The sequence below is a fragment of the Pristis pectinata genome, chromosome 10 (genome assembly GCF_009764475.1).
Source record: "Pristis pectinata isolate sPriPec2 chromosome 10, sPriPec2.1.pri, whole genome shotgun sequence".
NCBI lineage: Eukaryota > Metazoa > Chordata > Chondrichthyes > Rhinopristiformes > Pristidae > Pristis > Pristis pectinata.
The window spans coordinates 10403245-10429379 of NC_067414.1; the positions used below are offsets into that span (position 1 = coordinate 10403245).

The window sequence follows — 26135 nt, forward strand, 5'->3', positions numbered from 1 at the left end:
TTTAAGAAGGTGACTCACCTTCTTTGAGGCAATATCATGGCCAATACATGTTGGCTTTGTCAATAGTGTCTACATCGTAGAAAACAGGCACATTTTAAAAATGCTGTTTGACCCCTGTAATGTCCTCTCTATGTCTTTCTGCATGCTTACCCCTCTCTGCCTTTAAGATGCTCCTTAAAAGTTCTTTGAGCAAGATTTTGTTCTTCTGTCCCAATATTATGTCAAATTTGTTTGATAATTTTCTTCTGAAACAGCTTCAGAGTTTTCACTACATAACACATGCCAAATAAGTGCAAGTGTTGTTACAGAAGTAAAGAATGTCAAAGCTGTTCAAGTGAGAGAATTTAACTATTAGAGACTAGCTGATCAGCAGAGACTACATTCTATTAGGTCGTGAAAAAAAATGTCTTTGAATCTAAACAAAGAATAAAGGACCAAAAGTAGGTAAATATTTCATATAATCTCTGCATATTTCTACTCTGCATCAAAAAAAATAAAATTATTGTTTCTTAGTGTGTCTCCCAAACATCTCAGCGCTTCAGTTATGACAAATCACATTTAAATGCAGTGACTGTTACATGGAGAACTGCAGTAGCCCTTTTTAGTAAAATGAGATCCTGGAACTACAATAAGTATCCATGCTACAATAATAGAGGAAAGTCTTTTGAGCAGGTTATCAGAAGATTTTGAACAATGCCAAAATCCTGCTCAATTAGGGTTTAAGGAGCAGTTTAAAAGGAAAGAGAGGTAGAGTGAGGGTGTTCCAGAGGTACGGCTGAAAACATAACTTTTTAAAGAAATACTTATTTTGTGCCCAGCTGGTTCAGGAGGACTATTAAACAGCCTCTCTTCCCTCCTTGCTTCCATCTTTCATCATCGAGTATCAATATTCTACAATAATTTTTTTACATTTTCCCCATTCCATTTCATATCCTCATTAAATCAAAAAATAGAATTAGATTTTTTCTGGAAATCCATAGTTGCACAATTGTGCTTTCCAGCGGAAGTCAAGTTTTTCTAACATTATTTCAAATGATCCAGTGATATTACAATATGAATAAACATATTCAAACATCTTTAAATGAAGAAAATAAATCCCACCTCAGAATGTTCTGCTTCCTCTGTCTTTGGAGTGAAGATTAATTGCTTATTAATCTCATCAAGGCTAATCAGGGTTCGAGTTTTTATGAAGTGTTGAAATGAAACAGCTTCCACATATTCCTGTAAACCTGCAATTAAAAACAAAGACCACTGAAATCCAGACACTCGGCATTTAACATTTTTCATAAAGTGCTATTTCTAAAATACATATAAATACTTAACCTTGAGTCCAGAAACTAGAATGATTAACTGATCTCTAAAAGGTCAGGTTACTATACTGCACTAATTCCTCTTCATAAGCACAAGCTACAAAGATTCAGAGAAAGATTAACAACACAAGCTCCAAACTGAAAAATAGCCCTGAAATGTTCATTACCAAAGCCCAAGATGACTGTACAAGTTAAATTCTTTATCACTTTGTACTTCAGGAATATTAGGAGCATACTTTGAAAGTCTGTTTTTTAAACGATGAAAAATGAAGGCAACATACACAAGGAGCATTAGCAATCTTGTGGTGTGGCAGGCTATGAACAGATCGTGGCTCAAGCTAAAGTATAATCAATATTCCAACATCATTGTAACAAAAAAATCATACCTACAAAATTGCAATGTTACAAGTAAAGAATATATTGTGGCGACTCACCGTCTAGTCGGGCGAACCGGCTCGGCAGTCGGGTCGCGCGGCGTCGGAGCGACGAGGCCCAAGATGGCGGCGGGCCTCGTCTTTCCAAGCGACGGGGAGAACCCGCGCGCGGGAAAGTCCTGATGACGTAGGACTTACGTCATTGCCAGTTGTTTTGGGCGGGAACATTCTCCCTTAAAGGGCCCGCGCAAGGCGGGAAAATAAACCAGTTCTGTTTGGCAATCCTCCGAGTAGAGTCTTGTTTTATTCCGCGGTAGCAACCGCTACATTGGTGACCCCGACGGTCCAAACGGCTTTTGGACCCACGAAATGGACGACAGCGCAGCAGCCAACGCAGTGGCCCTCAAGCTGCCCACCTTTTGGACACTTCGGCCCAGCGTCTGGTTTGACCAGGCCGAAGCGCAATTCCACCTTCGGCAGATCACCTCCGACTCCACGAAGTACTACCATGTGGTTAGCCCTCTGGATCAGGAGACAGCCGCCCAGGTTGGAGACTTCATCCAGTCGCCTCCGGAGGAAGATAAGTACCCGGCTTTCAAAGACCTTTTGATCCGGACCTTCGGCCTCTGCCGTCGTGAGCGCGCCACCCGCCTGCTTCATCTGCATGGCCTGGGGGACAGATCCCCATCCGCCCTAATGAATGAGATGCTGGCATTGGCCGAGGGACAAAAGCCCTGCCTGATGTTCGAACAGGCCTTCCTCGAACAGCTCCCCGATGACATCCACTTGTTGTTAGCCGACGCCGACTTCAGCAACCCCCGTGAGGTGGCCGCCCGGGCAGATGTCCTGTGGAGGGCCAAGCGCGAGAGCGGTTCGTCCGTCAGTCAAATCACCAGGCCGCGAGCCCAACGCCCGCCTCGCCCAGCCCCAGCAACCGAGCAGCCACGCCCCAGGAACGCAGACGACGACACGGGTGACCAGCTGTGCTTCTACCATCAGAGGTGGGGTGCGGAGGCCCGTCGATGCCGCTCACCCTGCAAGTTTCAGGGAAACGCCAGGGCCAGCCGCCGCTGATGGCTACGGCGGCTGGCCGCCGACAGAGCCTCCTCTTCGTTCAGGACAAGAAATCTGGACGGCGTTTCCTCGTTGATACTGGAGCGGAGGTCAGTATTTTGCCCCCGACAGGCCGCGACACTCGTGACAGGCCACCAGGTCCTCTACTCAATGCCACCAATGGTACAACGATACGGTCTTTCGGCACCCGTACGCTTCAATTACACTTTGGCGGCAGCCGTTTTACCTGGACCTTTACCCTTGCCACCGTCGCCCGACCACTCCTAGGAGCCGATTTCCTTCGGGCCCACAACCTGTTAGTCAACCTGCGACAGAAGCGGTTAGTCCACTCTAGCACTCTCCGGACCTATCCCCTGGGAGAAATCAGCCCACCAGCCCCGCGCCTGGACTCCATTTCCCTTTCTGGCGACGATTTCGCCAAGCTCCTAGCCGAATTCCCATCGATTTTGGCACCTTTGTTTACAAATTCTAGGCCCACACACGGGGTACGACACCACATCATTACCACAGGGCCACCCCTTCATGCCCGAGCACGACGATTACCTCCAGACAAGCTCCGCCTGGCAAAGGAAGAGTTCCGTCACATGGAGGAGCTGGGGATTGTTCGCAGGTCAGACAGCCCCTGGGTCTCCCCCCTGCACATAGTCCCCAAAGCCACTGGAGGGTGGAGGCCCTGCGGCGAGTACCGCAGGCTGAATGATGCCACCACCCCGGACCGCTATCCCATCCCTCACATCCAGGACTTCGCAGCGAACTTACACGGGGCCCGCATCTTTTCCAAAGTGGACCTCGTTAGGGGATACCACCAAATCCCGGTCCATCCGGATGACGTCCCCAAAACTGCGATTATCACCCCATTCGGCCTGTTCGAATTCCTTCGGATGCCGTTTGGCCTTAAGAACGCCGCGCAGACCTTCCAGCGGCTGATGGACGCGGTAGGCCGAGACCTGGACTTCGTGTTCATTTACTTGGACGACATACTGATCGCCAGCCGTAACCGCCAGGAACACCTTTCCCACCTCCGCCAGCTGTATTCCCGCCTCCGCGATCTCGGCCTCACGATTAACCCGTCCAAGTGCCAATTCGGATTTGACTCTATCGATTTCCTCGGCCACAAAATCACCAGCGACGGGGCAACACCCCTACCCGCCAAGGTGGATGCTATCCGCCATTTTGCCCGCCCCAACACAGTCAAAGGCCTACAGGAATTCCTTGGGATGGTCAACTTTTACCGTCGTTTCATCCCTGCAGCAGCCCGTATCATGCGCCCTCTGTTCTCGCTGCTGGCTGGTAAGGGCAAGGACATCACCTGGACTGACGAGGCTGCGGCTGCTTTCGTTAAGGCCAAAGACGCCCTGGCAGACGCCACGATGCTAGTACACCCCAGGACTGACGTCCCGACTGCCCTCACGGTAGATGCGTCCAACACCGCGGTGGGTGGGGTATTGGAACAGCTACTCGAAGGCCACTGGCAACCCTTGGCATTTTTCAGCAAGCACCTTAGACCGCCCGAACTGAAGTACAGCGCTTTTGATCGGGAACTTCTAGCGCTGTATCTGGCGGTCCGGCATTTCCGATACTTTCTAGAAGGCAGGCCTTTCACCGCTTTCACCGATCATAAGCCTCTGTCCTTTGCCTTCTCCAAAGTCTCCGATCCCTGGTCAGCTCGTCAGCAGAGACATTTATCCTACATTTCCGAGTTCACAACTGACATCCAACATGTCTCCAGAAAGGATAATGTCATTGCTGATGCACTTTCCAGACCAACCATCCACAACCTATCCTTGGGTGTCAACTACACGGCCCTAGCTGACGCACAGCAAGCCGACGACGAACTGCCCAGCTACAGAACCGCAGTCTCGGGTCTGCAGCTCCGAGATTTCTTGGTTGACCCAGGTCAGCGGACCCTACTTTGCGACGTTGCGACTGGTCAGCCCCGCCCTATAGTCCCTGCAGCCTGGTGGAGATGCGTTTTTGACTCGGTACATGGGTTGGCGCACCCGTCCATCAGATCTACTGTCCGACTGGTCGCCAGCAAGTTTGTCTGGCATGGCCTGCGCAAACAGGTCAGTGAGTGGGCCAGGACTTGTCCGCACTGCCAGATGTCAAAAATCCAGCGACACACCAAGGTCCCACCACAGCAGTTCGAGCCTACCCGTAGGAGGTTCGACCACATACACGTCGACCTCGTGGGCCCTCTGCCGGTTTCAAGAGGAGCCCGGTACCTCCTTACCATCGTGGACCGGTTCACGAGGTGGCCTGAGGCAACCCCCCTGACTGACATCACAACTGATTCCTGCGCCCGGGCGCTGCTCACAACTTGGGTCTCACGTTTTGGCGTTCCGGCCCACATCACTTCAGACAGAGGCACCCAATTCACTTCCAGTCTCTGGGCTGCATTAGCGAACCTGCTAGGGACGCAGCTGCACACCACCACAGCCTACCATCCTCAATCAAACGGGTTGGTGGAACGTTTTCACCGCCATCTGAAATCGGCCTTGATGGCCCGCCTGAAGGGTCCTAACTGGGTTGATGAGCTGCCTTGGGTCCTGCTCGGCATACGCACTGCCCCCAAAGAAGACCTCCGCACTTCGTCAGCTGAGCTTGTATACGGGGCGCCACTAGTTGTCCCCGGGGATTTCATACCTGCCCTTCGGGACCAAGGGGAACAACCCCCAGCAGTCCTACAAAGACTGCGCGAGAAGCTTGGCGCCTTAGCCCCGATTCCCACCTCACAGCACGGTCAAGCCCCATCCTGCCAGCTCAAGGAACTACGGGACTGTAAGTTTGTTTTCGTTCGCAGGGGCACACCTCGGGCGCCATTGCAATGACCATATGAGGGACCGTTCCGAGTCATACGGAATAACGGATCCACTTTTATTTTGGACATTGGAGGCAGGGATCAGGTTTTCACGGCGGACCGCCTCAAACCGGCCCATTTGGATCTGCAACAGCCTGTCGAGGTTGCCACACCGCGACGCAGAGGCTGCCCCCCTAAGCGGCAGCTGGCACAGCCCACGGACCTTGGGGACTGTCTCGCCGGTTCTGGGGGGGGTTGTGTGGCGACTCACCGTCTAGTCGGGCGAACCGGCTCGGCAGTCGGGTCGCGCGGCGTTGGAGCGATGAGGCCCAAGATGGCGGCGGGCCTCGTCTTTCCGAGCGACAGGGAGAACCCGCACGCGGGAAAGTCCTGATGACGTAGGACTTACGTCATTGCCGGTTGTTTTGGGCGGGAACATTCTCCCTTAAAGAGCCCGCACAAGGCGGGAAAATAAACCAGTTCTGTTTGGCAATCCTCCGAGTAGAGTCTTGTTTTATTCCGCGGTAGCAACTGCAACAATATAAACATTTGAACATCCAAGTGAATTACCATAATATGAAATTTATTTTAAGTAGATAGTCTAATAGCATGACCTTAATAAAATTTTAAATTTTGACTTCTCTGGTTAGTACTCCAGAATTCTAAAATGTATCTTGATTTTCTTCCTCACGAAGTTCTGCTTATTCAGTGCTTTCCTTAGTTGCTATGCCTTTCCAAGCAGTTACAGAATGTCTACACAGGCAAAAAGTAACCAAAACCCACAAAGAATGATGCAGTTGTTTCTCTCACAGTACTGTTTATATTTTACAAGCTGCCTGACAAATAATTCCAATTAAGCTTCATTCATAATCCAAACTAAGGAACTGATGAGCAGTGTATACATTCTGCTCGAAACACTCAGCACGTCAGGGAGTAGCTTGGAAAGAGAAACAGTTCCAAGTTCACATTGATGTCTCAGCTTCAAGGTTCTTTGTCAGACCCTACTGACAAAGACTCTTGGATGTGAAATGTTAATACTACCTCCCTTTCCACAGATGCTGCCTGACCTGTGGAGTGTTTACAGCATCTTCTGTTTATTTATTTCACAATTCATGCATCTACGATCTTTTGATTTTCCTTTACTGCCACTTTTCTTCCACGAATGCCAACCTTGAAGAAGTTCACCTCTGATTTCTGGCAGTACTTCTGCCTGGATCTCTTTTGTTCACCCTTAGTGGTTTCTCTTTTTCTTCTATTCTTCAATAATGTTTGACCATCACTTCCTTTCACAACTACATCTCTTTCCTTAGCTAATGCCTCCAGCCATTCCGATAAGGCGTCAGACCTGAAACGTTAACTCTTGTAAATGTTTCTCTTTCTACAGATGCTGCCTGACCTACTGAGTGTTTCCAGCAGTTTCTGTTTTTTAATTATATAGCTGGTTCATGACTAGAGGCAGCTTGGCTGTTTTATTCATCTTTAGCTGCTGCAAAAGTTCAGAGTGATGTGGGCGAAGTGCAATCAGGTAAATGCTGCAGTTTAAAACTAGATAAACAAATTAGAAAATTGCACTGTTCAAGTTAAATTACTATCCATGGGAAAATCAAAGCATCGGATATTCATGTTATGTTTTAATATCAAGATCTGCGAGTATTTAACTCCCTCTAAATCTTCAGTAGCTAAATTTTAGCTAGAGTAAAAAAAAACCCTTGTTTATCTTAAAAATCTGTAAATCTAAATCTGATAGGAACTGTAATGTACTAGAGTACATCAGCTAATTCATTTCAATGCACACTAACCTCCTAATCATGCAAGTGTACAATTTGTTTTGTTCCCCTTAGCAAAGAACATGTTTTTCATTACAAAACTTTTAAAATTGTAATCTGTGAAAAAATTAAAGTACTCCATACACACTAGGATAATTTTAAAAAATCAGCTACTTTTAGATAAAGCTGTTAAACTAAACAGATGCTCTGGGCATTCTTTCCACCAGTAGCAATTCTAAGGCCCCTTCATCTATTACAGAACTAATGTTAATGATGTTCATAAGTTACTATTAAAAATAATATAAGCACCTATGCTTTAAAACAAAATGGTACAAAATAGGAGTAAGTTAGAGACTCGAATGCAGGACAAAAATACTACAAAATCTTACAAAGGAATGGGAATCAGGACATTTTCTTCCTCGTTGTTATTTACTCATTGACTAGACAGTTGAGAAAATGTCTTGGCATACTGGAACTTTACTCCAAATGCAAGGCAGAAGAAAGCAAACTTGACTTTTTATCTTGGCTCAATTATTTTCAATTGACTATTTGACCCTGCGATTTTCCATCATACCATCCTCGTTGTCTGCATTCCTTTTGTTTGTCTGGCTAGATAATAACAGAGCCACATCTGCTTCTCCTTGGACACTATGTAAAGATTAATTAGTTAATGTAACAGTTCACATACATACAAAATGCATGGCCCGCAAAATTAAGAGAGTTAAAAAGCAGAAAAGGTAAACAGGCAGGAGGCATCATAATTGGAGGAGTCGGAAGCAAGGTACCAGTGGAAAGTACTGTATGAGGCAGTTGTTTGAAAACTCTGGAGCAATTATTGTGTTAAAAAAAATTAACATGCAATTTTCAACATATGCATAATTGGTGATTAATTGACACCTAATTTTTATATAATTCAGACAATTTGAACTTTCAGTTGCTCTTTTTAAAATTATCCTTAAGTCGAAGAAAAATCAAACATCACACGAGAGATGTGGTAAGAGGAAAACTGCAGAATGGAATATGTTGAGAGTTTCAACCTACAGGTGAAATGCACTGATTAACTTTAAATTGTTTTGTATCTGTAATAAAATGTGCTATCTGTCCTTTTAGATTTAAATAACAGTATTGCTTGCATTGTGAGTAAAATGTCTAACACCATGTAATGCAGATTATATCATTCTTAGAGTCATAGAATAATACAGCAAGGGTCCTTCGGCCCAACTCATCCATGCTGACCAAGATAGTCCCATTTGTCTAGTTTGGCCCATATCCCTCTAAACTTTTCCTCTCCATGTACCTGTCCAATTGTCTTTTAAATGTTGTTATTTAAATGTTGTTATTGTACCTACCCAAGTGACTTTTAAATGTTATTCTTCTGGTCAGATGAAACTTTTCTCCCCTCAAGACTGGGCAGGCACAGTAGTGTAGCGGTTAGCGTAATGCTATTACAGCGCCAGCGACCTCGGTTCAATTCCGGCCACTGTCTGTAAGGAGTTTGTACGTTCTCCCTGTGTCTGCAAGGGTTTTCACCGGGCACTCCAGTTTCCTCCCACATTCCAAAGACATATGGGTTAGCAAGTTGTGGGCATGCTATGTTGGCGCCAGAAGCGTAGCAACATTTGCAGGCTACCCCAGAACACTCTACACAAAGTATGCATTTCACTGTGTGTTTTGATGTATATGTGACTAATAAAGATATTTTAAAATTTAGATGTCATTTAATCAAAAAACTTTGCATCATTATTGTATTAAGAATTAAAGACATCAGCACTTACCATTCCCATCACTATTAAATAGGTCAGAAAATTTAAAATATGATAGGCACAGTTAGTTGGAACACAGGAATTACCAGCCCAAGTTACCCTGTACCAGTATTCTGAAACTACAGCAACAAATGTTGAATTCATTAAAATGAAGGATGTACACAACAAACTAGATTAATTTGAAGAATTACATTTTGGAGAGCCATACAACTGGAGGAAATTATAGAGATATGGAGAGGCAACGGCATGGAGAGAGTTGCAAACAGAGCTTATAATGAAATTTATAATCAAGTGCAGGGGTTATTGATGAAATAGGATTGGTGCAATTTATAATGCAAGCAGCCAAGTTTTGTGTGATTTTATAAGATGCAGAGTTGGGCAACACTGCAGAAGTGCACAAAGGTGAATCTTGTGCTGGTACTGATATATTGAAATTTCATCTTGAGGGATCACTGAGCATTATTCAAACTGTTGGTTAAAGAACCACATTGTTGCTTGACCCACTCAGACACATCACAGATCCTCTGCGGAGGGAACCTAACTGGATCAGTTGACTATGTCAACAGTTACTACCATTGGCTAAAGACCATTTTTATGAAGACAGACATGTACCATACAATGCAGAATAAATTATATTGCTGCAGGTGTGGTGCTGAGTCATTTTAAATCCATAGTATGAATTAATTTAGAGGCTCCTAGTTCATTAGTACACAGACTCGCAGTTAAGGAACTCAGATTAAAAATTCTCATCCATGTTTTCAAAGATCCCCAACTGTACTAACCAACATACCTCTGTCCCTGAATTTGATCACTCTAAATGTAATTATGTAGCTATGTGTCATTCTCCTATGAAATCCCCTGTGGCATTTTACCACATTAAAGGGCCTATATAAATACAACTTGTAACTGACATATCTACAAAAACCTTCCATGAACTCAAATTGTCCAAAAACATTTTACAGTAATGAAATCATTTGAGGGACACTTACTGTTTCAAACAGTGATTCCTTGGCTTTTTCCCGCGATTCTTTACCTTTTCTTTTAATACCTTTGGAAGCAGTGCATTATTAATGTTTTCTTGCATGATAAAAATTTTCCTGAATTCACTTATCATCCATGTTGCATATATTCTTCTACAACATTCTCACGTAAGGATTACCCCGCCAGAAAGATAAGATTTCTTTAGTAGTCACATGAACATTGAAACACACAGTGAAATGCATCTTTTGCGTAGAGTGTTCTGGGGGCAGCCCGCAAGTGTCGCCACTCTTCCGGCGCCAACATGGCATGCCCACAACTTCCTAACCCATATGTCTTTGGAATGTGGGAGGAAACCGGAGCGCCCGGAGGAAACCCACGTAGTCACGGGGAGAAAGTACAAACTCCTTACAGACAGCGGCGGGAATTGAACCCGGGTTGCTGGCGCCGTAATAGCGCTACACTAACCACTACACTACCATTTCCCTTTGTTGTTTCAAAATTTCATTAAAATGATTTAACTCCAGGAAATACAACCAAATCTCACATCATTATTCAGTGCCTTAATTTCAGGTATTATTCTGATGATTCATTATAGAATGTCTCCAGGGCCAGTATATCCTTCCTACAACAGGGTGCCTAAATTAAATACAATATCTTAAATGATCTCTAACCAGCGCCCTGCATAATTGCACTATCATTTCCTTGCTTTTCTCTTCTGAATCTTTTGAAAGTCTATTTGATTGCTTTTTGCAGCTGTCAACAAGTTTGCAATGATCTAATGGACCTCAGACCTCTTCATCTACCCTTGCACTGCTTTCTTCATTTACACTGTACTCTCTTTATTGCATTAAATCATAACTGCCTTTTACTGTTCACTCATTTAATCAATGTTCATATGCATGCCCTGCTCTCCTGTCACAATGCCCATAATAAATATTTTCTATTTATGTATTGTATATTAAAAACCAGGCAATTTCCATTAGATAAATTGCTTATTCTATATGTATAATGAAAATCTTCTACATAACGCTATTACACATCCTTTCCCCATTGCAACTTCATTACGGGTGGGAAGGTTTAATTCGAACTTAACTGCACACACAGTCTGTTCTTTGCTTCCTGCACTGTTCTGACAAAGGTTCAGGGAACTGTACCTCATCTTCTGACATTATAGTCTTCCAGACTTCACACAGAGTTCAATGATTTTAGATAAAGAGCATTTCAAATATTTTCTGTTTTTATTTCAGCTTTCCAATATCCAGTATTTTCAGAACCCGCTTCTCCTATTTACATCTACTCCAAACCAACCTTTTGTTTCACTTGTCTCATTGCAATTTCTTTCTCGTTGCCCTATGCACTCCTCCTATTACTTCATTACTCCAGTCTTCAACCCTATCTTCGTTTTAGTTCGCTTCTCCCCTTTTCCACTTGCTCTGCATCTTAAAATCTAACTTTTCCAAGTTCTGATGGAAAGTCTTCAACCTGAAATGTTGAATCTGTTCCTCTGCTGTCAGACCTGCAAGTATTTTCAGAATTTTCTGTCCTTGTTTGGGCCTCTAATTTCCAAATATATCCTCTGGCATCTTTTTAAACATTTGCCTTCCTTCTTTGTCGTTTGCAATAATTTATTCAAATGCCTCCGTGGCCTCCCTCAGCCCAGCAGAGCCGCAGCTACTCCTAACCCTGAATTTGCATCTTTCAGAGTCATACAGGCTCTTCAGCCCATCGACTACCCACATTTACTAATCCTATTTACCAGCACTCGGTCCATAGCCTCCAGGCCTTGGCGATTCAAGATGTTTCTTAAATGTTGTGAGAGTACCTGCCTCCACCACTCCCACAGGCAGTACATTCCAAACTCCAAACAAAAAAAAATCTTCCTTATCCCCCCTAAACATCTTAGTCCTTACCTTAAATCTATGCCCTCTGGTTATAGGTACCTCTGCCATGGGAAAAGTTTACTCATGTTTATTTTATCTATGACCCACATATTTTTGTGCATCTCTCTCACGTTCCCCCTCGGCCTTCTCTCATCCAAAAAAATCAAAATCAGTTTATCCTGTCTCTCCTCATAACTGAGATACTCCATCCTAAGCAACAAACCGTGAATCTCCTCTGCACCCTCTCCAAAGTAATCACTTTCTTTTTACACTGTGGTGACTAAAACTGCACATAATATTCCGTATGTGGCCTCACCAATGTTTTATAAAGTTGTACCATAACTTCTATGCCCCAGTTAACAAAAGCTACTTTATCTACTTAACCACCTATCTACCTGTGTTGCCACCGTCAAGGATCTTTGGACTCATCAAGGTTCCTCTGTTCCTTGATACTACCAAGGGTACTACCATTCATTGTGTTTATCCTAACCTTATTAGTTTTCCAAATTGCATCACATTGCAAAATCTGAATTAAATTCCCTCTGCCATTGCTCTGCCTAATTTACCAGTTGATAAATATCTTTCTGTAGCTTGGGATCATCCCCCTCATCATCTACAACACTACCAACTTTTGTGCAAACTTACTTATCATACCTCCTACGTAAGTCGCAGTTAGTTAGTCCCAGTACTAGTCCCTGAAGCACAGCACTGGTCATAAACCTCCAGATTCGAAAAGCAACCCTTCACTACCAGCCTCCATTTTCTGTTACCAAGCCAACTCTGGATCCAATTTGTTTTGGATCCCAAAGGCTCTACCTTTTGGATCAGCCCTCCATGTGGGACCTTCTCAAATGCAAGTCCATGTAGACCACATCAACCACACTGCCCTTATAGTTATGTCTTTGAAATTACTCAGACAGGATCTCCTGTGAAGAAAGCCATGATGACTATCCTTGATGAATCCCTGACTTTCTAAGTGTTGTTTGATCCTGGCCCTCAGAATTTCTTTCAATAATTGAACATAAAATTCAGTGACTGCCAGGGAGGCAGTCACTCCTAAGCTGCAGGAGGCAGATAGCTGGGTGACTCAGGAGAAGGAAGGAGAATAGGCAGGTAGTGCAGAGTACCCCTGTTGCCGTTCCCCTCAATAACAGGATACTGCTGGGGGGGAGCGACCTACCAGGGGAAAGCCACAGTGACCAGGTCTCTGGCACTGAGCCTGGTTGTGTGGTGCAGAAGGGAACAGGGGAGAAGAGGAGAGCGGTAGTGATAGGGGATTTAATATTTAGGAGGGCAGACAGGAGATTCTCTGGATGTGAAGGAGACTCCCGGATGGTATGTTGCCTCCCAGATGCCAGGGTCCGGGATGTCTCAGATCGGGTCCACAGCATTCTGAAAGGGGAGGGCAAACAACCAGAGGTCGTGGTACATATTGGTACCAATGACATAGGTAGGAAAAGAGATGAGGTCCTGAAAAGGGAATATAGGGAGCTAGGTAGGAAGTTGAAAAGCAGGACCTCAAGGGTAGTAATTTCTGGATTGCTGCCTGTGCCACATGCCAGTGAGGGTAAGAATAGGTTGATTTGGCAGATGAATGCATGGCAGAGGAGTTGGTGCAGGGAGCAGGGTTTCAGATTTGTTGGTCATTGGGATCTCTTCTGGGAAGGTACGACCTGTACAAAAGGGACGGGTTACACCTGAACTGGAGGGGGACCAATATTCTTGCGGGCAGGTTTGCTAGAGCTGTTGGGGAGGGTTTAAACAATTCCCTCTTCTTAGATACTGTCCCCTTTCATTTAAATCTGCTTTCATGACCACCTTCCTCAAGAAAAAAATTGTTTAATCCCATTTCTGTTTGCAAACAACTGCCCCACCTCCAACATTATTTTCCTATCCATGATTGTTTAACATGTGGCTATTTCCCAAGCCCTTGGCTATTTTTTTCACAGCTCCTTGTCTGATCACTCCAGTCAGATTTCTCCCTGACCTGTGTACTGAAATGTGTAATTGCAATTGTGATAAATACTCCTGTTCAGCTTTCTCAGCTGTCTGCAGCTTATGACTTAGTTGATCATTCTATCCCTCAGCTTGTCTTGTTCCATTTTTATCTATCCAAACACAGCCAGAGAATCATCTGTAATGATTTCTGTTTCTCCCTATTTCTCATTTACACATTAACTGAAAACCTGATGTACATTGATACCATCTATTTTCTGTCTCAGCACAAAACTCCTTAACACTTTCTCTGATTAGTCACTCATCTAACACCCAGAGCAGAAATTTCCTCCAGACACTGGAAAGTTATAGTTGTTCAGTAATTCTGCAGTCTTACCATACTATAAGAGGTCCACAAGAATGAGCCACTGAATACCTATAAACCTTGTATCTATTTTGCATTGTTTAATAAATAGCGCAAAGATCAACAACTAAAGTTCAAATTTGTTTCTGTGACCCTTGAACATTTATCTCCCTTACAAATATTTTCCATCAGATTCTATGTCTGCCAACTTTTAAAGGAAATGCTAATGTTCAAACTATTTTATGCAGTTATCTAGGAGCCTTGAAATTACTGGTAAACAAAATCATGAAGTTAATTTTTTAAAACCACAGTAAGAATGATTAGTTGCTCCCATAAGAAATCCTTCTGCTGAAAGATGCTTACTAACCTTTCCATAACCTTTTATTGTGGAAACTTAATGGTATCAGAAATACCACCCATTTTTAATAATGGAATCAATTATGCTTTTTCAGTCTGGAACAGATACAGAGCTAATATCTGAGCAGAAACTGTTTCAATTTTTAAACTGATCTGTGTGCATAGATTGGAACCACACATCAGTTTAAAAGCTTACATTATGAATGTAGGGCAAGATACTTAAATGCAGTGAATACTATGTTTATATTTCAGATCAGCATATAAGCAATGATCCTGATACAAGCTGGAGGAGGAATGCAGGAGGAGTAAAGGCAGCATAGGTCAACATGACACAAGATGCTACAAGGGTCACTAGTAGGTTCTATTTAATGTCTTTTATTACCTTTTTTTATTTAGTGTTTTTCTACCTATTTTATAATAATCACCTTTTTTGCAATATACAACCCTCAATGTTGTTAACCTAGTAAAATCTAGTAAAATTTAGCAAATTTACCTCCTTTTTGCAAAATGTTTGCCCCTTATCCTATCATATAATTGCCTTCTGAGTGAAACTTCTTACGTCAAAGTGGTTTCCAGGACCACGTCCTCTTTGTATTGAGGTATTAGTATGTACACTTTTAAGACGTTATGTCCTCAAACCAAATAACAATGATTGACTCAAGCATCTCTATACTTAATAACAATTTGAACAGGAGATTGAGTTGCCATAAAGTGAACACTGTTATACCATATCGGAAATGTCAATAGTGCATTATATTGGGTAAAACACCATCTATATAAAATGGATTTGTCAGGAAAAAGAACAAAACATCTCCCAGAAATATAAAAATTATATTCAGTGTGAATTTCCTGTCTCTCACCCTTCCTGTATGACATGCCAATTTCCTTTCATCTTTTCACTCAACTGGCTTTTAAATTCATTAAAAATCATAGCTTTAGCTACTGGAATTATGCAAATACTATCAATAAAAAGCAGAGATGGAACAAATTAAAGTTTTAGAAAAGATCTTTGAAAGTAGAGAAGAGGCTAAACTCAACCTTCTCTTAGGAAATGAGGCTGGGCAAGTGGTTGACATGTTGGTGGAGGAGCATTTTGGGACCAGTCACCCTAATTCTATTAGTTTCAAAACAGTCATGGAAAAATTAGTCTTCAAGTTAAAGCTCTAAATTGGGGCAAGGCAAATTTCAATGGCATCAGACAGGAACTCTCAAATGTTGATTGGCAGAGGCTTTTTTTTTCGCAGGTAAAGGAATGTCTGGCAAGTGGGAGGCTTTCAAAAGGTGAGATAAGAAGAGTTCAAGGCCAGCATGTACCTATTAGAGTGAATGGCAAAGCTGGCAAGATTAGAGAACCTTAGTTGACGATGGATATTGAGGGTCCGGTCAGGAAAAATGAGGCATATGTTGGGTATTGGCAGCTGTGATCAAGTGAGTCCCTAGAAGAGTATAAGGGACATAGGAGTACACTTAAAATGGAAATTAGAAGGGAAAAAAGGAGCATTCTGGCTGATAAGATAAAGAGAATCCTAAATGATTTTATAATTATATTGAGTGAGAGGTAGCTAGAGTGAGATTCCCTTCAGGATCAATGTGGTAATCTATTTGTGAAGCCATGGGAAATGGGTACAGTCTTCAATGATTACTTCTTGTCTGTATCTACTGCAGAGAAGAACATGGAAACGAAGGAGTTCAAGGAAGTGAAAACAGTGATATTCTGGAGCACATCAACAATACGAAGGAGGAGGTGTCGGAGGTCCTGAAACACAAAGGTGGAAAAATCCTTAGGATTTTACGGATTTTAGCCATAGGCGAGGTACTGGTAGACTGAAGGATAGCTAATGTGCCTTTATTTAAGAAGGGCAGCAGGGATAAATGAAGGAACTACAAGTTAATGTGCTTTACATCAGTGGTAGGAAAGTCATACAGCACGGAAACAGGCCCTTTGGCCCAACTTGTCCAGGCTGACCAAGACACCTTCCTGAGCTAGTCCAACTTGCCTGCCTTTGGCACATATCCCTCTAAACCTTTCCTATCCATGTGCCTGTCTAAATGTCTTTTAAACATTGTAATTGTACCTACCTCTACCACTTCCTCTGGCAGCTCATTCCATATACCCACCACCATGTGTGAAAAAATTTATCCCTCAGGTCCCCTTTAAATCTTTCCCGTCTGTCCTGGCCTAACCTAACATCCAAAAATGCATCACTTTGCACTTGTCTGAGTTTAATCCATCTGTCATTGCTTTGCCCACTTTCCCTGTTGTAACCTTAGACAACCTTCTTCACTGGCTACTATACCACTAGTTTTGGTGTCATCCAAATCATTAGTACATATGATGAACAAAAGAGGACCCAGCACCAATTCCTGTGGCACACCACTGGTCTCAGGCCTCCAGTCTGGAAAACAACCCTCCACTACCACTTTCTGCCTTCTTCCACCCAGCCAATGTTGTCTCCAATTAGATGGTTTACCCTGGATCTAACCTTTAGGACCAGCCTACTCTGTGGAACCTTGTCAAAGCCTTGCTAAGGTCCACATAGATCATGTCTATTGCCCTGCCCTTCTTCCTTCTTGGTCACCTCTTCAAAAAACTCAGTCAAATTTGAGAGATGCGAGTTCCCACACAACGCCATGCCTAACCAATTTACCTTTCCAAATGCAAATAAATCCTGTCTCTCAGAATCCCTTCCGATAACTTTTTTGAGGAGGGTGATCATGAAAGCAGATTTAAATGGAAGAGGGTAGTGTTTAAGAAGAGGGAACTGTTAATTACAAAATGAATGAAAGGTGCCTGGGTGTGTTGTAAGATGGACAGACCTAGGTGTACAAGTACATAGTTCCCTGAAAGTGGCAACACAGATAGACAGGGCGATGGCATCAACTGAGTAGAAGAGTTGGGACATCATGTTACAGTTGTACAAAACATTAGTTAGGCTGCACTTGGAGTATCATGTGCAGTTCTGGTTGCCACATTACAGGAAGGATGTGATTAAGTTAGAAAGGATGCAGAAAAGGTCTACAAGGATGTTCCTAGATTAGAGCGCTTAATTTATCAGGGGAGATTGGACAGACCAGGTCTGTTTTCCCTGGAACAAAGGAAGCTAAGAGGTGATATGATAGCGGTATATAAGAGCAAATAGCCAGAATTTGTTTCACATGGCAGAGGTGTTTAAAATTAGAGGGCATAGGTTTAAAGTAAGAGGGAGGAGGTTTAAGGGGAATCTGAGGGGTAAATTTTTCACACAAATAGTAGTTTGAGCTGCCAGAGCAGGTGATGGAGACAAGAACAGCAACAACGTTCAAGTGGCATCTGAATAAGCAAGGCGTAGAGGGATATGAAATTAATGCAAGCGAGTGGGATTAGTGTAGATAGGCACAATTGTCTGCATAAATGCAGTGTGCCGAAGGGCCTGTTTCTATTCTGTACAACTCTATGGCTTTAGAATATATTCATTTACATTTTAGATTTCTTTTCGTTCTAAATTACTTGTGCTTCAAAATCCATGAACTTGGGAAAGAGATTGTAAGCGCAGACTATGTTCTTAAAAAGTCTTTATGCAACTGTGGCTAGACCCAAACAACTAATGTTTACATAACATATGCAACATAAAATTTCCCAACACACTTCACTGAAACACGAACAAGAGCAGATGCCAAAAGCTTGGATAATGAGGTATGTTTTAAGGAGCATCTTAAAAGAGGAAATATAGGGAAGGGACTTCTGCAGGTCCTAGCCCATTGAAGGCATGACCATGAAGGCATGGTGGCAGAAAAAAAATCAGGGATGCACAAAGGCCAGAATTGTGGGACAGCAGATTTTGCTTCAGGGTCAAACATGACATGGAGGTTGTGAATGTCTGTTCATTCTCAAACAGCTGCCACAAAGAGGGAGTTGGTGGCTAAGGCACAGAGTCTGTAGTGGAGACAGAAGGCAATGGCTTCCAACTTCCCAGCTTTTAAACGAAAAAGCTTCTAGTTCAAATGAGCTTACACGTTGAACAGTTGACAACAGGCAAGAGCTATGATGGGCCAATTAGCACACTCCATATACCATGAGAGATTGATTGCTCATGCAATCCCCATCACCTCTTCCGCACTCGCCCATATTCTCAGACATCAAAGCTCTTGGTATTCACTTCAAAAATATGTTAATCATACATCAACAACTGCACTCTAGATTGAAGTTTACATTCTGCTGGTTTCTGGCAGCTCACAAGTGTTTTCCTGTGGTTTACACTTAGGACGAAGAGCAGCCGCTAACTCCCATTAGCAATATTTGAGTGTTTACTTTGTAGGTTTGTGAAAACAAATTACAATGATCACCTGGACGTGGTTATTTCCAGAAAAGCTTTGTGGCAGCCAGCTTAAACTAGCTATCAGACAGGATAACTATTTGAACCAGATCCAAGAGGAAGCAACACAGAAAATGACAATACACTCTTTGTTCCTCCTGTCACAATTAAATCTGAAAAAAATTTGAAGTATGCAACCGTGACCTATTATTGAAAATCTGAATCATCGTACATGCATCTTATCCTTCAAAAGTATGAACACGCTGAATCAAATGCCCTCCTTTTTTGCAACCAGATTCTGTACAATTCCTTCAAAATTAAACTTAACATTTATAACGCTGTTTATATCTCATCCTTCTAAAACTGATCCTTCGTTAGTTTTCTAGAAGCTTCCATCTCACCATTCCCACCAGCCTACAGCACTAGGGACAACTCAGAACATAGAACATAGAAAAACTACAGCACAATTCAGGCCCTTTGGCCCAGAAAGCTGTGCTGAACATGTCCCTACCCTAGAAATTACTAGGCTTATCCATAGCCTTCTATTTTACTCAGCTCCATGTACCGATCCAACAGTCTCTTGAAAGACCTTATCATATCAGCCTCCACCACCGTTTCCGGCAGCCCATTCCACGCACTCACCACTCTCTGAGTAAAAAACTTACCCCTGACATCTCTTGTGGCCACCATTTCAGCCCTGGGGAAAAGCCTCTGACTATCTACCCAATCAATACCTCTCATCATCTTATACACCTCTGTCAGGTCCCCCCTCATCCTCCGTCTCTCCAAGGAGAAAAGGCCGAGTTCCCTCAGCCTGCTTTCATAAGGCATGCTCCACATTCCAGGCAGCATCCTTGGCAGCAAATTTTATCAGTGTTGAAATATTTCTCTTAATCTGTACGCCACGAATAAAAGCAAAATTAAATAATTCTATTTAGTACAATTTTTAATTACTTAAGAAGCGTCGAGTAACCAATTGCTTACATTTCATTCTTATTTCTATTTGCTGCAAGTCTCATGATGGTTTAGAGTTAAAGATGATTCATACCTACAAGCTGCACTGCAATTTTCCAGCTGTTACACAGTATCAAGTATTCAGCAATACTTAAAAGCAAAGAGCTCTAAATCACAGCAGCAGCTATCAGTGTCTGCAGGTTAATAAGAATATATTTATTTGCTAGGCTCACATCCAAAAAGAAATACTAAGATTGCAAAAGAAAATCAAATTTAGTAAAAATCTCAAAATAATGTTTCTTTCCTCCATTTAAGAAAGACATTCATTCTCGCAAACATACTTGTGAAGGGAAAGTTATCTTCAACAGAACCCAGAATAATCCTTCTGCTGGAGCATTTAGCTGTGAAGACTATCACATGAATAATGAATGAGCTCCCCGTACCCCCCAATTATCCACCAAGAGAAAATTATCTATAGGGAGAATCACACTAAGAAAATCAAAGAGGATGAGGACACAAAGAGCTGTAACCTACAAGACTATAGACCAAGGGCTAGGAAGTGGGAATAATTAAAACAGCTCCATTTTTGATCAGCATGGAAATTATGGGCCAAATGACCAGCTTCTGCAATGTAGACTCCGATAATACTATAAGAATGCAATGGTCTGAATTGATTTAAATTATGAATGGAGCAGAAAATCTCAGTTTTATTGACGTAAAGATCAGCCATAAAGAGATTTGAAACTTTCAAAAGGCATTTCTCCTGTCTAGACTTATTGGCTTGCAATTTATCATCATCAAGCTTTTGGAAAGTATCCTCATCTTTCGCCATCTCAGTGATCACTCTTGGAACTCTCAAATTCAAATATGTGCATTCCATGAGACTACTGGGCCTAAAGATATTATTTCCTTTTTCTTATTGAAGCATACAATGGAAAAGGAGGACATTTTACCCATCATGTCTGGTCTTCGAAAGAACTATCCAATTAGGCCCATTCTCTCGATTCCCCATAGCCATGATTTGCTCATTAATTACTGCAGTACCTGCTTCTACCATCTTCCATGCAGTGAATTCCAGATCACAATACTGATTAAAAAATATCATTTTCTTTTTAGTTCTTTTGCCAGTTACCTTAAGTTTATGTCGCATGTTCACCAACCTTCCTGCTGGTATAAATAGCTTCTGCTCTATCTACACTGCTTTTGAACATATCTGTAAAATCTTTCCTTTATCTTCTTTTTTTCCATATAGAGGAGGAAACTCCCAGTCTCTCTAACTTCTGCATCTAATTAAAAGGCACTCAGCCTTCATATTATTCTAGCTAATCTCACGTGAAACTGAAAGTGTGGTGCTCAGAATGGGATGTAATGGCTCTTGTTCTAAGCAAAATCATTTATGCTGCAACAAACATCAAAGAATATATTAATCAGATTACAGCCAATCTGAAATTGTTTCCCTCCTGCACCAACAGGAAAATTGTTAAACCATGCTGCTTTACCAGTTACTTTTAATAAGTGAAAGCCATACGATTTGTTCTGAACTGCAGCTTCTTGAATGCAACAGGTAACACCACGTAAATACACATGCAACAAGGAAGATTATTGTAGTTTTTTTTTTACACACTTCCTTAAAGATATAAAATACACCTTGAATAGCTCATTTTCAAGAATGCAATTTTCATCTGCAGTTTAGTGGGAGACAATTTATTTTTTCTGACAGCCTCCTTCCTCAGAAACACTACAAAAGCTTTGTGCTCTAACTAAACAATCTTTCTATGTAATCTGGCAGCTTCTTGGCAACTTCTCCAGCATGGTGGATCAATGGAAGCCTAATACCAACATGAAGTCAATTAACGTCAGTTAAAACTTTACAACTTACTGAGCAGAACTAATGCACATCTTTTTAAAATTGTTATTAACTCATGATTAATTTAAAAACAAAACAAATTACTCAACACTGCTCAAGTGTTAGTAGGTCAAGGAAGAAACCACCACAGCAACATATTAGATATACAACTGAGATGACCCATACAAAAATTAAAAATGTGAGGAACATTTATTATACCTTTGCATCCCTCAAATATCAACACAATACATGCATAAGGTGCATGTATTGATGCCAATCTTTGATAGAAGGTAAGTTGCACTCTGATGGAATTCCTGCTTTAAAGAACACTAGAATGCAATTTCAAAGTAGATTCCTTAAAAATGCAAAGTTTATAAATTTCCACAACATTATGTTTTTAACTTCTCTCAAAACACCACTATGGACATAAATTATGGAAAGATGGAAAGTAAATTAGATTTTACATACTTAGACCTCTTTATTCAAGATAGCTATCAGTTATCACCAATCATTTCTCAATGTTGTTACCAGCAAAAGTAACTGCAAAACAGCCGATGATAATCATGGTAAAGCAGGTTCAATGCAGGTACCCATTGCAGATGCAATCTAAATAATGGGAGACATTTTCTAATCATTACCAAGTCCTACAGATAAGATTTAATATTTATAAAGATAAAATTCTGCATTTAGGAAATATGCACAGGAGTCTCTTTTCAACAAAAGAAATCAAAACTGAACATGGAACTGAACCGCTGCTAATCTCTAGTTATTGGAGTCAAAATGGCACCAAACACCTTGTGACTGAGATACTACAGAACACATGATATAGCCAATTCTATACTGTAGTTGGGTAATGACATCAAAGGTTTCTATTTATTAAGGCCCAATTGGATTGGAAAAATCTCACAAGACTGGACCAGGGTCTTCCCTTAAAGTGATTTTTTTCTTAAATGTATTCATTGTCGAGATCCAAGCACTGCCAGCATTTATTGCTCATCCCTAACTGCCCTTGAAAAGGTGGCGGTGAGCTACTTTCTGGATCTGCTGCAGTCCCTCTGGTGAAGGCACTTCCATAATGCTATTTAGCTGGGACTTCCAGGATACAGACTTAAGACTGGATTCTGCAATAGACAGCCTTGTACACCAGCTCCCAAACCACTTGTGGCCAAATGCACGTGTCCCATACCAGCCACATCAGAACACACAAAATTGGAGCAGTGAACCAATTGAGAGTGAACCAATGGTTTAGTAGCTAATTTGGATTTGAGCTACTTGTCACAGTCCATGAACAGTACCTCGTTATTCCTCTTTTGCACTATTTATTTATTTTTGTAACTTATAGTAATTTTTATGTTTTTGTCTTGCACTGTACTGCTGCCACAGGTAGAGTTTTTGCAATTGTTGAATGCAAGGCCCATTCTCCTGTGTGCTTCAGTAAATGGAATGACCATCACTAGGAGACTGGCATCCTCTGCATTCTGCAGCTCATTGACTAAATTATAGTGATATTGGTTCTGGTATGGAGGCAATGTAGTTGAACTGTTTCCTACTTATCCTGTAGATTAGTTCCACAGTGGAATGCTTGCCCAGTGACCCATTCCTGACAATCTGAATAGTTTGTGGTGGACCCATTAGTTAAGATCATAGTGTGCATGTCATTATATAGCAAGCAAATGAATTACTGCAGCAGCCAGATTTGAGAATCCTCAACAATCTGTCTTGATTGTTGGAATCAGACTTGTGCAAGGTCAAAAAAGACCATGTGTAGTGGTTGATGCTGTGCTCTACATTTCCCTTAGAGTTGAAGCGCAGTGAAGCTTATTGCCATTGTGCCACTAGGTAGTAGAATTCACTCTGAGTTTTCCAGAGCAGCTGCATGGCCACTAGGAGGTGATGGTTGAGGAAGACTTTGGCAATGACGTTCCCTGTGGATACCCCTTCTTTACTTGCTGCAGTTAGGTTTGTCTCCTTTCTTGAGTATGGTCATGATTGTGACATTTCTGGGGTTCTGTGGTATGTCATCATCCTAGACATAAGACCTGAGGTTGCAAATTTGAGACTAAAATTCCTCTCTGCCAAGTTTTGGAATATCAGCAAAGATATTGTCTGCTCCAGACACTTTGATTTTCAGCTGGCTCTTTATGACTCCTTGTCGGTCTGGATTGTCGGAGAGTCTGGACTAGATAGTCTACTATGCTTACATTAAGGACAGAGTAACATCCCTGATAACCTGTTAGATCATATCATCTTTGAGTGAGACACTGCAAAGATGTTTACATAATTTATGGTGTAACAGATAATGATGAATGTTGGAATGGCCATTGCCTAATTCGCTCCATATCGCCATCAGCCTGGTGCCGAAAAAGCGGTGGCAAAAGAAATGCTGCTGCAGGAAAATCATTGTGAAAGTCTCGTGGACCTTGTATAATTTATGGGGCTTTTTTGTGCGTGTTGTTACTCTAATTCTATGTGCCTATGATGCTACTCCAAGTAAGTTTTTCACTGCACCTGTACAAAAATGTATTTGTGCATATGACAATAAATTCAGCTTTGACTTTAAAGATGAATTTTCTCAGAATCAGGTTTATAATCACTGATCTACGTCATTGTACTTGTTGTTTTGTGGCAGCAGTACAGTGCAAGACAAAAACATAAAAATTACTATAAGTTACAAAAATAAATAAATAGTGCAAAAGAGGAATAACGAGGTACTGTTCATGGACTGTTCAGAAATCTGATGGCAGAGGGGAAGAAGCTGTTCCTGAAACATTGAGTGTGGGTCTTCAGACTCCTGTACCTCCTCCCCGACGGTAGTAACATGAAGAGGGCATGTCCCAGGTGGTGAGGGTCCTTAATGATGGATGCTGCCTTCTTGAGGCACCGCCTCTTGAAGATGTCCTCTAAAGCAGGAAGGGTTGTGCCTGTGATGGAGCTGGCTCTGCAGCCTCTTGCGATCCTGCATATTGGTTGCATCACTGCCTGGTATGGAGGCTCCAGTCAGAATGCTCTCCATTGTACATCTGTAGAAATTTGCAAGTCTTTGGTGACATACCAAATCTCCTCAAACTCCTAATAAAGTAGAGCCACTGGCGTGCCTTCTTTGTGATTGCATCAATGTGTTGGGCCCAAGATAGATCCTCTGAGGTGTTGATGCCGAGGAACTTGAAGCTGCTCACCCTTTCCACCGTTGACCCCTCAACGAAGACTGGTGTGTGTTCTCCCGACTTCCCCTTCCTGAAGTCCACAATCAATTCCTTGGTCTTGCTGACATTGAGTGCGAGGTTGTTGTTGCGACACCACTCAACCAGCTAATCTATCTTATTCCTGTACATCTCCTTGTCGCTATCTGAGATTCTGCCAACAGCAGTGGTGTCATTGACAAATTTATAGATGGCGCTTGAGCTGTGCCTAGCCACACAGTCATGAGTGTAGAGAGAGTAGTGAAGTGGGCTAAGCATGCATCCTTGAGGTGCACCTGTTTTGACTGTCAGCGAGGAGGAGACGTTACTACTCATCTGAACTGACTGTGGTCTCCTGATAAGGAAGTCAAGGATCCAGTGGCAGAGGGAGGTACAGAGGCCCAGGTTTTGAAGCTTGTTGATTAGTACTGAGGGGACGATGGTGCTGAATACCGAGCTGTGCTCAGTAAACAGCAGCCTGACTCATGTTTTGCTGTTGTATAGGTGCTCCAAAACTGAGTGGAGAGCCAGTGAGATTGCATCCACTGTAGATCTGTTGTGGCAGTAGGCAAATTGCAGCAGGTCCAGGTCCTTGCTCAGGTAGGAGTTAATTCTAGCCATGACCAACCTCTCAAAGCACTTCATCACAGTAGATGTGAGTGCTACCGGGTAATAGTCGTTGAGGCAGCTCACCCTGCTCTTCTTGGGCACTGGTATGACTGATGCCTTTTTGAAGCAGGTGGGAACCTCCAACTGCAGCAGTGAGAGGTTGAAGATGTTATTGAATACTCCAGCTAGTTGGTTGGCACAGGTTTTCAGTACCCCATCAGGTAGACCGTTGGGGTCTGATGCCTTGCAAGGGTTCACCCTCTTGAAGGATGTCCTTACGTCAGCCTCCAAGACAGAGATCATAGGGTCGCCAGATGCTGTGGGAATTTGCACAGGTATAGTGTTATTCTCCCTTTCAAAGCATGCATAAAAAGCGTTGAGCTCATCGGGGAGTGAAACATCACTGCCATTTACGCCGTTAGGTTTCACTTTATAGGAAGTAATGGCATGCAAACCCTGGTTCCACAGGTGACATGTTGGTGGTAGTTTGTCAGAGACTTCTTCAACCTGGCCTAGTCGAAGTCCCCCGTGATGATCGGGAAGGTACCAGGGTGCGCTGTCTCGTGACTGTTGATCATGGTGCTCAGCTCCAAGGCTGGCTCACAAGACAACCCAACTACCCCCAACCAATGGGAGCTACAGACTAATTTG

At 42.6% G+C, this 26135-nt stretch overlaps 1 protein-coding gene across 1 annotated transcript in view; it reads right to left on the minus strand.

Moving 5' to 3' along the window:
* tsnax (translin-associated factor X) overlaps nt 1-26135 on the minus strand; it is a 53132-nt gene that overhangs the window by 10867 nt on the left and 16130 nt on the right. Inside the window, exon 5 of the mRNA XM_052024678.1 lies at nt 1102-1229. Coding sequence (XP_051880638.1) covers nt 1102-1229 — 128 coding nt within the window. The remainder of the gene's footprint in view (nt 1-1101; nt 1230-26135) is intronic.